The following is a 10,946-nucleotide window of genomic DNA, read 5'->3' as shown; positions in this document are numbered from 1 at the left end:
GGGGCGCACGGAGCGCAGGCTGCCACCCACCTGGGCGACCTCCGCGGCGGCGGTTGGGGAGAGTCGGGGCCGGGGGTGAACGCCGGGGCATCTGGGCCGCCGGGCACCGAGCGTCGGGGGGCTGCGCGGCGCGCGCCTGGAGAGGGCGCAGCCATGCGGGCGGCGGCGGGGGTGGCGCGGACAGCCGCTCTGGCGCTGTTGCTGGGGGCGCTGCACTGGACGCCGGCGCGCGGCGAGGAGTACGACTACTATGGCTGGCAGGCCGAGCCGCTGCACGGCCGCTCCTACTCCAAGCCGCCGCAGTGCCTCGACATCCCTGCCGACCTGCCGCTCTGCCACACGGTGGGCTACAAGCGCATGCGGCTGCCCAACCTGCTGGAGCACGAGAGCCTGGCCGAAGTGAAGCAGCAGGCGAGCAGCTGGCTGCCGCTGCTGGCCAAGCGCTGCCACTCGGATACGCAGGTCTTCCTGTGCTCGCTCTTTGCGCCCGTCTGTCTCGACCGGCCCATCTACCCGTGCCGCTCGCTGTGCGAGGCCGTGCGTGCCGGCTGCGCGCCCCTCATGGAGGCCTACGGCTTCCCCTGGCCCGAGATGCTGCACTGCCACAAGTTCCCCCTGGACAACGACCTCTGCATCGCAGTGCAGTTCGGACACCTGCCCGCCACCGCGCCTCCAGGTAGCGCCGCCGCCGCCGTCCCCGCCGTCCCCGCGCGCTCCGTCGGCCCTGCAGCTCCCCTAGCACAGCCCTGCGAATCCCCCAAGAGGTGCAGCTCCCGCCCTTCACACACACACACACACACACACACACACACGCTGTCTTAGCTCAGCCCATCGCCCCCGGAATTATCCCCCGCAGCCTTTCCGCCTTCCCACCTCCCCAGGGAGTAGCAGCTTAGTGCCTCCCTGCGGCTCCAGACCTTCCCTCTGGCTCTCGTTCCCTGGACACCCCTGGCACCCCTCTCAGTGCCCACCCAACCAAGCTGCTGATAATCCCCCAATGCCGTCCCCCCCATCTTGGGACGTCCTGATAAATGCCTTACGACCCCTCTCAGCCCAAGAATGTCTGGGGTCGTTAAACAATGCCTTTCACCTGGATCCCGAGGCACCAAAGCCAGCAACACCCCCACCCCGTGTTGGGACCTTGGGAAGAGAGGAGAGGTGAGGGAAGGGATGTGGGGAAAGACTGGGGACTAAGAACGTTCCTGGGCTATGGTCTGCCTCCCCATTTTCTGTACCTGGAACCCTAAGATCTCCACCCTCTTCCTCCGTTCCCCTGGCTGGGAGTCATTTGGGTAAGGCTCACTGCGGAAGGAAGGGCAGATTAGGCTCTGCCCCTAAAGAAAAGCCCTTAGGCAAGTTGCTTGACTTCACTGAGCCTCAGTTTCCCCATCCATAAAATAGGAAGCCATCCCAGGCTCATGAAACCTATGAGATCCTAAGTCCCTCCTCCCAGCCACACCCTCAGTCCCCTGAACCCTAATTTATCCCTGGTCTCAGCCTCCCCTTTGCTGTGCTGGTCCACATAGCTCTTCCAGGCCGGCTCCATGCCCTCACCCCCTTCCTCCCCGTCTGCTGTCAGACTTGAGTAACCCGCTCTGGGCCTCGGTTCCCTTTTCTCCAAATTAGGAATAAGGGCCAGGCACCGTGGTTCATGCCTGTAATCCCAGCACTTTGGGAGGCCAAGGTGGGTGAATCACTTGAGGTCAGGAGTTCTAGACCAGCCTGGCCAACATGGTGAAACCCCATCTCTACTGAAAATACAAAAATTAGCCGGGCACAGTGGCACACACCTGTAATCTCAGCTACTTGGGAGGCTGAAAAATCGCTTAAACCTGGGAGGTGGAGATTGCAGTGAGCTGAGATTGGAGAGCCACTGCACTCCAGCCTGGGTGACAGAGCGAGACTCCGTCTCAAAAATAAAATAGAAATACGAATCCCTACTTCATAGGCTGAGTATGAGAGGAGATAAAATTTAAAAGACAATGCACATCATGGCTGTGGCCGCCAGGGTCATGGAGCAGTTACTGTGCCCACCTGGCAGTTTTGTCCCTGCACAGCCTGTCTGGTGATTGTCAGTCACTCTGTGAGCGGGTAGTGATATGATTGCCATCATCCCATTTCCGGATAAGGAAGTAGAGGCTTGGCAGGGGGAAGTGGCTGGTCAGTGAGGAAGCCTGCACCCTGAGTGGCTCTTGGAACTCCAATCCCCTCACCAACTGTCCCCCAACCCCACCCCACTTTCTCTCTTCAGTGACCAAGATCTGCACCCAATGTGAGATGGAGCACAGCGCTGACGGCCTCATGGAGCAGATGTGCTCCAGTGACTTTGGTGAGTGTGGGGCCCATGCGGCCACTGCCCCGGCACCACCCCCAGCCTCTCTTTCTTGACACACATAGGAACATACGTGCCCACATCCATCACAGTGAATCCCAACAGGTTTTGCATCATGGCTCTGGTTTAGAATGCAATGATAACCATAAATCCTCTCCCAAGAGAAATGCACCTCATTCTGCATCATCTCAGGACCATCACAAGTCCCTCAAGGCTATGGGCCTTAGGCCTCACAAACCACCCTGGCCAGGGCTCCCGCAGCCCTCCCTTGGTGTCATTTTCAGAGGGGCCTCCATGACTGGATCATCTCTGTGGATAGTGCAGGCTTAGCCCAGAGATTAATGGAGCCAGGTTTAGCCCAGAGATGGATGGAGCCAGGTGGGGAGTGATGGCTCTAGGATGGAAGTGGAGCACCCTTGTCCGTGGGTACCTCCACCTGGGACTGAGCACACCTCCTGCCAGCAGAGCTGTGGTCACCTGTCACCACAGCTTCATCCAGAGCCTTCCCATTTTCCGGGAAAACCCAGCCAAGTCCGGTCAGGACCCAGCTCACACATGGGCCATGCGGTCCAGTGTGTGATCTTTGCCAAGTCAGTTCCCTGTTTTGTGTCTTAGCCTCCCTGTCTATAAAAAAGAAAAAAGGAGATGATAATGAAGTCCTTTCTTCAGAGGAGTCTTTTACTTCGGTAGCCTGTTTGGAAAGAGAATACTGCTATTGCAAGGGGTGTGTGTGTGTGTCAGAGAGAGAAAGAGAAGAGGAAGAGGACATAAAGAGAAGGAACAAGATTTTATGACAATATCCGGCCAAGAGTGGGCAGAGTTATTCTCTGACTTCTCCCTGGCCCCACAGAGATGGGGGCCCAGAAGCCTGAAAAAGGGAGAAACCAGCCCGAGGGACTCCCCACCCCACCCTGAGGCCCAGGACTCCTTAGGCTCTCTACATCCACTGCAGGGTGACCTGCACCGTGGCTCTCTGGTCACAGACCCTGCCTTCATCCTAGCCCCACAAAGGAAAGGAGTTAGGGTTTCAGTGCCTCCAGCCACACCCCCTGCCCTACTCCTATACATACCACAAACACACTCCCACCCACCAATCTCTCTCTCACACACATACATATTACTGTACAGTGGTGTGTTCACACCAGCAAGAGCTGAACTGTGTGTATCTATTCCCAGCTCCACGCCCAGTCTTGTGGTCAGTTGTGGTGGGAGTATTTACCCCATGATGTCAATGAATGCAAAGCAGGGCTCCCTGTCCACAGAGCCAGCTGTTAAATATTTGCCAGCCCACCACTGCTCCAACCACACTCACCGTGTGTGCACGCACACACACTACACATATACACACCCCATATATACTCCATACCACTCACACACAGCCAGAAATCCCAATGGCAATCATCCCCAGATATCAGGAAGTCCAGCCTCCCTCCATTGCAAGGATCCCCTTCCAAGCAGCCGGCCCCAGTCCCATCCACTCCTTATCCCCTCCCTGGAGAGCCCCACACGCTGCTCCATCAGGAGCTCTCCACCCTGCATTTGGTGTCTCAGAAGGGCTTGGGCTCTCGATTCATGCAGGTCACAAGCTCTCTACCCCTCATTTCCCCTCTCCTGTACCTTGAGGATGAAACGTGATGCTGTCCATGAGAGTGCAGCATGGTAAGTGCTTCATAAACATGAAAATGTGCCTGTACGAGCTCCACCCTTCCAAACTCCGCAGGGCATCAGGCTCCCCGAGCCCGAAGGTCCAGAACACACCAACTCTGGGCCCACGTAGATCTGACCATTCCCAACTTGCCCCTGTCCTTTCTTCCCACAGTGGTCAAAATGCGCATCAAGGAGATCAAGATAGAGAATGGGGACCGGAAGTTGATTGGAGCCCAGAAAAAGAAGAAGCTGCTCAAGCCGGGCCCCCTGAAGCGCAAGGACACCAAGCGGCTGGTGTTGCACATGAAGAACGGCGCGGGCTGCCCCTGCCCGCAGCTGGACGGCCTGGCAGGCAGCTTCCTGGTCATGGGACGCAAAGTGGACGGACAGCTGCTGCTCATGGCCGTCTACCGCTGGGACAAGAAGAATAAGGAGATGAAGTTCGCAGTCAAATTCATGTTCTCCTACCCCTGCTCCCTCTACTACCCTTTCTTCTACGGGGCCGCAGAGCCCCACTAAAGGGCACTCCTCCCTGCCCTGCCAGCTGTGCCTTGCTTGCCCTCTGGCCCCGCCCCTACTTCCAGGTTGACCCAGCCCTGCTGGAGGGTGTTTTCACGAGTGTTATTACTGGCACAGGGCCCAAGGGATGGGCACGGAGCCCAGGCTATCCTTTTTGACCCAGGGGTCCTGGGGTCCCTGGGATATTGGGCTTCCTCTCTCAGGAGCAGGGCTTCTTCATCTGGGGGAAGACCCCAGGGTCTCAGAAAGTAGGCAGGGGAGGAGAGGGTGAGGGAAGGGTGGAGGCGCTCAGGGCACCCTGAGGAGGAGGTTTCAGAGTAGACGGTGATGTCAGCTCCAGCTCCCCTCTGTCGGTGGTGGGGCCTCACCTTGAAGAGGGAAGTCTCAATATTAGGCTAAGCTATTTGGGAGACAGCTCTCCCCACCGCCCCTGTATGCGTCATCCTAGCCCCCCAAAGGAAAGGAGTTAGGGTCTCAGTGCCTCCAGCCACACCCCCTGCCTTCCCTAGCTTGTCCATTTCCCTGCCCCCAAGCCCAGAGCTCTCCCTGGACTGGAGAGCAAGCCCAGCCCAGCCTCAGCACAGACCCCCGTCCGGTACACCCGCAGGCTTGCTTCCCGGGGTTCATTCCTCAGCCTCTGCTTCTCCTTTTTATCCCGATAAGTTATTGCTACTGCTGTGAGGCCATAGGTACTAGGCAACCAATACATACACGGTTGTGTTTTCTAATTTTTTAACTTTTTAATTAAATCAAAGAAAACAATAATTGGTTTGGACCAGGTGATTTGTCAGCTGGTTCCCAAGAGGTGGGGGGAGAGGGAGGTTTAGAATGGAGCCTCACCCAGAAAGAAGCCCTTATCTTAACCCATGGCCTGGCCACATAGACCTCCTTGGAATGCCTAAGAAAAGCAAGGCCTGTGTTTTTGTAGTACACAGCAAGGGTCATCCTGTCATTCTAATTGCTAAGTGAGGGATGGAGATGGACGTTCTTTTGTCCCTGAGGACGAATGGAAGTGCCAAGTTCCCCAGCTTTCTCCCGCAGTCTGAAGACTCCATGGTCCTGCAGCAGCTCCCCCAGGAGGTGAGGGCCTGATCGGAAGAGTCCAAGAAGGCAGGGCTGCAGGGAACTATCGTGAAAAGCCTGAGGTCGAAGATGTGTCACACCGCGGGCACTGCTCCTTACCTGTCCCTGGTCCAGCAGCATGAGCATCATCTGGGAGCTGGTTAGAAAGGCAGCATCTGGCTGGGGGCATGGTAGCTCATGCCCATAATCCCAGCACTTTGGAAGGCTGAGGCAGGAGGATCCCTTAAGCCCAGGAGTTCAAGACCAGCCTGGGCAACATAGTGAGACCCTAACTCAACAACAACAACAAAGAAATGCAGACCTGCTGTATCCGAATCTGCATTTCAACACATAAACGTTAGAATCATCTAGGGAGCTTTTACAGAATCCTGGGCCCTACTCTAATGCAATTCAATCAGAATCTCTGTAGGGAGCCCAGGAGTTAGTATTTGTAGATGCTCCCTGGGATGATGTGTAGCCAGGATTGAGAACTACTACCTAGATAAGGTGACAACTGAGACAGGGAGAGGGCAAGGAGCTGAGAGGGTGCCCCAGTGGGCTCAGAGCAGATGGAGGCTGCTGCCTTGAGGTGGATGGCAGGGAGGGGAGAAAGCTTGAGATGGAGGCGAGAAGCCACTTCCACTCTAATGGGCAGCCTATGGACAGGGCAGTGCCAGAAAGGAGCTCCCTGGGGGGTCCATCAGCAGATGCCAGATGTACCCAGAGCAGGGGGATAGGGGCACTCCCTGAGGGGCTCTCCCCACCAGTGGGAGAAGTCTACCTCACCAGTGGGGGTAAAGCTGGGATGCCAAGTCCAGACAAGGCCTGGTGTTCCTCCAAGACAAAGGAACCTCATTCTCTGGAGCTGAGGAAAGCCTTGGCTTCCACTCCCAGAGGTGCACATCACCTCAGGGAAATGACTCCAGAGGGGCCAGGGCTGAGTTCTGCTGTGGGCCATGCGCGCGCACTCCCCTGAGGTCTGGCTAGCAGGTAGTCCAACAGCGGGCCCATAAATCACCCCGGGCAGGCAGGTGGCCTCGCCGCAGGTCAGCAGCTACATGGGCCGCCTTGTTCCTCCCTCACCCACCGACGCCCAAACCCTGCCCAGCGCACCTGGCTCCCTGAATCTGCCCCTTGTCTCCCAGCCGCCTACCCTGACCAAATGTTTACGGACACTTCTGTGGTCAACCAGGACCAGGGGTGGTTTTTCCATGGCACACACAGGACTGGGCCTGCCCTGAAGTACTATGCTGACTTCTGCCAGATGCTGGCAGCCATGGGGCAGCAGGGCGAGGGAAAGACTCCCTTAGTCCACCCTGTGAAGCCCAGGAAGGCACTCTTCTACCCCCACAAGAGGTCAGGGCATAGCTCTGACTGCTGTCCCCCAACATCTGCTGTCAGACTCACCAGGAACCTATTTTCTGTGACCAAGAAGAATCTTCCCAAAGACCAGGGAGGTCCTTCCAGGCCTGAGCCCCACCCTTCATTCCCTTCAGCCACACAAGGCTCCCTCCCACTGGCTGGAGACCCAGCAGCTGTGCTGCCCCGAGAGCACCTGGGTGCAGTGAACAATGTGGCCCCCAACCGCACAGAACAGAAACTCCAGGAAAAGAAACCCCAGATTCTCCACACAAGAGGGTTGGAGGTGGACAGGCGGGAGGTCTATGTCCAACTCCTGCCTTCCTGCTTTGTCATGGGGCGACGTTCACCCTCGTGGTTATAGACAATGCCTCCTTCCAACTTCTCCACCACATTCCAGACAGCAAGGCGGGGAAGGGCGAGGAACACAGCTTGTCAGCTGCCTTTGGCCCCCCTTTGATCAGGAAAACAGAAATTTCCCCAGCAATCCTACCTAGTAGATTTCCACTTTTAGCTCACTGGCCAAAACTAAGTCACATGGCCACCCCTAGGTACCAGAGAGCAGAGTAAGTCAAGCTTTTTCAGCTGGGGACAAAATCAGAGTTCTAATAGAGAACAGCAAGGACAAGGGGGGAGGCAGCTGAACACTCTGGGCTGGGGTGAGAAGAGGCAGGTACGGTCCAGTCCTGGCTCCTAATCTTGTGACTTAGTGACTGCGTAATGTCGGAACAGTGCCCAGCTGTAAAATGGAGTAAAAATGTCTACTTCACAGGGTTGCTGAGCATTAGGTGGGAAAATGCATGAAAAGTACAATGCACAGTATATAGATGTCCATTAAATGGTAATGAGTATTTTTATTAACCAAAAGCGATGACCTAGCAGTGCCTGTCCATAGTAAGTGCTCTGTAAAATTCCTAATTGATTCATTAATCAACTAAGAAACAATACTGGCAGGAAGGCAGGGAGAAGACAAGAGGATCTTAATCTAAAAGCCAGAACGGAGCTAGAACCTACCTTTGGGGTTTTGCTTCAGAAATACAGGTGGTGGTGTAAGCCAATATTGAAGAGATTACTAGTATTCCTATAACACTAGTAATCAATAAATATCAAGGCCATGATGGGTGGTAGGCACTACTCAAAACACTTTTGCATTCTCTGATCTTTTCTCTTTTTTTTCTTTGTTTTGAAACAAGGTCTCACTGTGTTGCCCAGGCTAAACACAGTATTACGATCATGGCTCACTGCAGTCTCAAACCTGCCAGGCTCAAGCGATCCTCCTGCCTCAGCCTCCCAAGTAGCTGGGACCACAGGAGCATGCCACTATGCCTGGCTAATTTCTTATTTTTTGTAGAGTTGAAGTCTCATTATGTTGCCCAGGCTGCTGTCAAACTCCTGGACACAAGCAATCCTCCCTCCTTGGCCTCCCAAAGTGCTGGGATTACAGGCATGAGCCACTGTGGCTCACCCAACTTTTGCATTCTAATTTAAGCCTCCCAACAGCCATTCGAGGTAGTGGCATTTCAGTGATGGTAGCTGAGGCTCAGAGAGGTTAAGGAACTTGTTGGAGGTCACACAGCTTGCACATGGCAGTGCTAGAATTTGACTTCATGCTCTTAACCACTATACTACCGTCTGTAGGGGCAAAGCCAAGGCCAGGGGGTGCAGGCAGCCATGCTTCTGCCAGCCTGCCTCACACGAAGATTTCTGGGAGCCCTGTTCCAATCCCACTCCAAGGGTACTGACAGAGGCAGAGGAGTCAGTGGCTTTTCTCCTAATTCCCAAAGACAGCCCACCCCCAATCCCCTCTCCCCTCTCAGCCCTGCCAGCATCCAGCCTTAGGTCTCCACAAAGGAAGCTCACATCCCACAACTGTTTAGTCGCCTGTAATCCTGGCTGAAGTTCACTCCTGAAGAAATGTAACGTAGGGGGTGGTTGCTGCTGGAATGTGTGTGGCGGGGACCCCACGTCCCAGCCCAGACAGCAGGCTCTGCTGGGGCTGTGAAGAACACAAGCAGCCAGGGGAATCCGGAATCCCCAGCCCCTAGCTGTGCCAGAGAATGGAATGTGCTGGGGTGTTGAAACATACTCAGCCAGACCGGAGGTGGGGTTGCTGGGAGCTGGAGAAACTCCGGTCACAAGGCTGCCTCTGTTCTTCAGGCTGAGCCCACTTCGCTCGGGCTGGGGGGTGGGAGGGAGGAGAGGAGAGGAGGCTGTCCTTAGTGGGTAGGCCTTCTTGTTAGCTCAGTGGCTAGCTCCTGGAGCCAGTGGGGGCCAGGCAGACAGAGGGGAGGGTGGCACCCAGTATTGCTCTGTTCCTCCAAACATTCTCTTATGAGGCCTCTACAAGCGCATGTCGCACAATTCACATCCCGGCTCCATGACTTACTAGCTATGTGACCTTGGGCAGGTTCCCTAACCTCCCCACACCTCCATTTATTCATCAATTAAACAGAGCTAACAACAGAACCTACTTTTGGAGACTATCATGAGGTCTTGATGAGATGATGCACTCAGCATGGTGCCTGGCACAGGTGCTCCATCAATGTAGGTGTTATCCCGAGGGCCACCAGCTATCAGACAGATGCTGGGCCAGGACCTCTCTTAGGGGGTGCCTCGAAGGTTCCAGGGAAACAAGGGGATGAACACAGAACTTCATATAGCTTCAGCCCCAGGGCTGAAAATCCTTAAGATACCAGAAACCACTGCCAGCCACGGCTCACAGGAGGCTGCTCAACACAATCAACCACAAAAAGGATCGGGAGAGCCCTAAGCCCACACCAGGCTGTGGGAGCTGGAGCCCCAGACCTGCCCCAGCAGGCGCCAGGGCTGCAGCAGAGTCTGGTTCCTCAGGGGCCTGAGAACAAATTTTTTTTTTTTTTTTTTTTTTTTTTCAAACATGGACAATTTGTCTTCCAGGCCACCCATATGCAGGTCCTCTCCATGCTGTGGATGCAGCCAGTTGTAAAGCACAATCCCTTCGTGACTTCGCTTCCCAGTGGTACCTGCAATTGAAAGTTATGTCCCCTGCCTACTCTCAGGGGCACCTCAAGGGGACAAGGCCCACTAGCATCCCCTTCTCTGAGGCTGCTACCCAAGGATGGAAACTCATGTTTCTCCCATCTCTGTAATCCATGCCTGCAAGCACAGGCTTCAAGTCACTGCTGTTATGGTCAAGATTTCACCAACATTTGGCATTTTCATTTTCCAAAAATAAAATGTATTGACTCTGCTTTTCCAAACTACACTCGTGCTTCTGATACTCTTCTCTGAAGAATAATCTAAAATTATTCTCTGGTTTGAAACAAAAAAAAGATCACTATTCTAAGCCACCCAGGACAGAGCTGTTTGTCCTCTAAAGGTGGCCAGGATGACAGGAGCCAGTGTGTCCAGCATACCAGGCACCATGCCCCATGCCTCCCGCGGACTCTCTCATTTCTCTCACAGCACCCACACCAGATGCACATCACCATCAGGTGCACTTTCCAGAGGAGGAAAGCACAGTGAGCCTGGGGGCAGCACCCCTGTGCCAGCAGGCCCCAGCACCGCTCCAACAGATGGTAAAGGGGCCAAGCATGGAGCTGGGCCACAGCAGGCAGCGCCAGGCACCACCCTCCACCTCTGCGGGGAGTCTGCTCCTGCTTCGGGGGAACAGTGCTTACCTCGAGTTGTTGCGAGCAATAAATGAGATACCGCACGCAAAGCCCTTACCAGTGCCCAGCACCCAGCCACCTGCCACCCACCTGCCCCAGCTCAGGGCATGGTGTGTACTTCCCATCTCATATCCAATCCTCTTTCCTGCCGCTCTCGGCCTCCCTGAAGGCTCACCCTTTCTGGCTTTCTCAGAGGGATTAGTTAAAATCTTTCCATTCTAAAGTCTGCATTGTTTGGTATTTACCAAGTTCTAGTCCCAACCCCAACCCCCAGTGCTGGGCCCTCACAATTTGGTCACAAGACTAGGCCTCAAGTCAATCCGACAAGCATGTGCTGAGCCCCTCCTGCGTGCAAGGCACAGCTTTCCTCCTCTTGG

The 10,946-nt window shown here is 55.2% G+C and overlaps 1 protein-coding gene across 1 annotated transcript; it reads left to right on the top strand.

Moving 5' to 3' along the window:
- Positions 1-18: 18 nt before the first annotated feature.
- SFRP5 (secreted frizzled related protein 5) lies at positions 19-5,263 on the top strand. Its single transcript, XM_017880335.1, has 3 exons — positions 19-676; positions 2,252-2,329; positions 4,152-5,263. Exons 1-3 carry the CDS (start codon positions 154-156, stop codon positions 4,496-4,498), a joined length of 948 nt encoding a protein of 315 aa, XP_017735824.1. The 5' UTR covers positions 19-153; the 3' UTR covers positions 4,499-5,263.
- The last annotated feature ends 5,683 nt before the right edge of the window (positions 5,264-10,946 follow it).

Source organism: Rhinopithecus bieti, unplaced genomic scaffold, assembly GCF_001698545.2.
Source record: "Rhinopithecus bieti isolate Rb0 unplaced genomic scaffold, ASM169854v2 scaffold_425, whole genome shotgun sequence".
Lineage (NCBI taxonomy): Eukaryota > Metazoa > Chordata > Mammalia > Primates > Cercopithecidae > Rhinopithecus > Rhinopithecus bieti.
The sequence above is the reverse complement of the archived record's forward strand: the minus strand, read 5'-3'. Positions and strand labels throughout refer to the sequence as shown.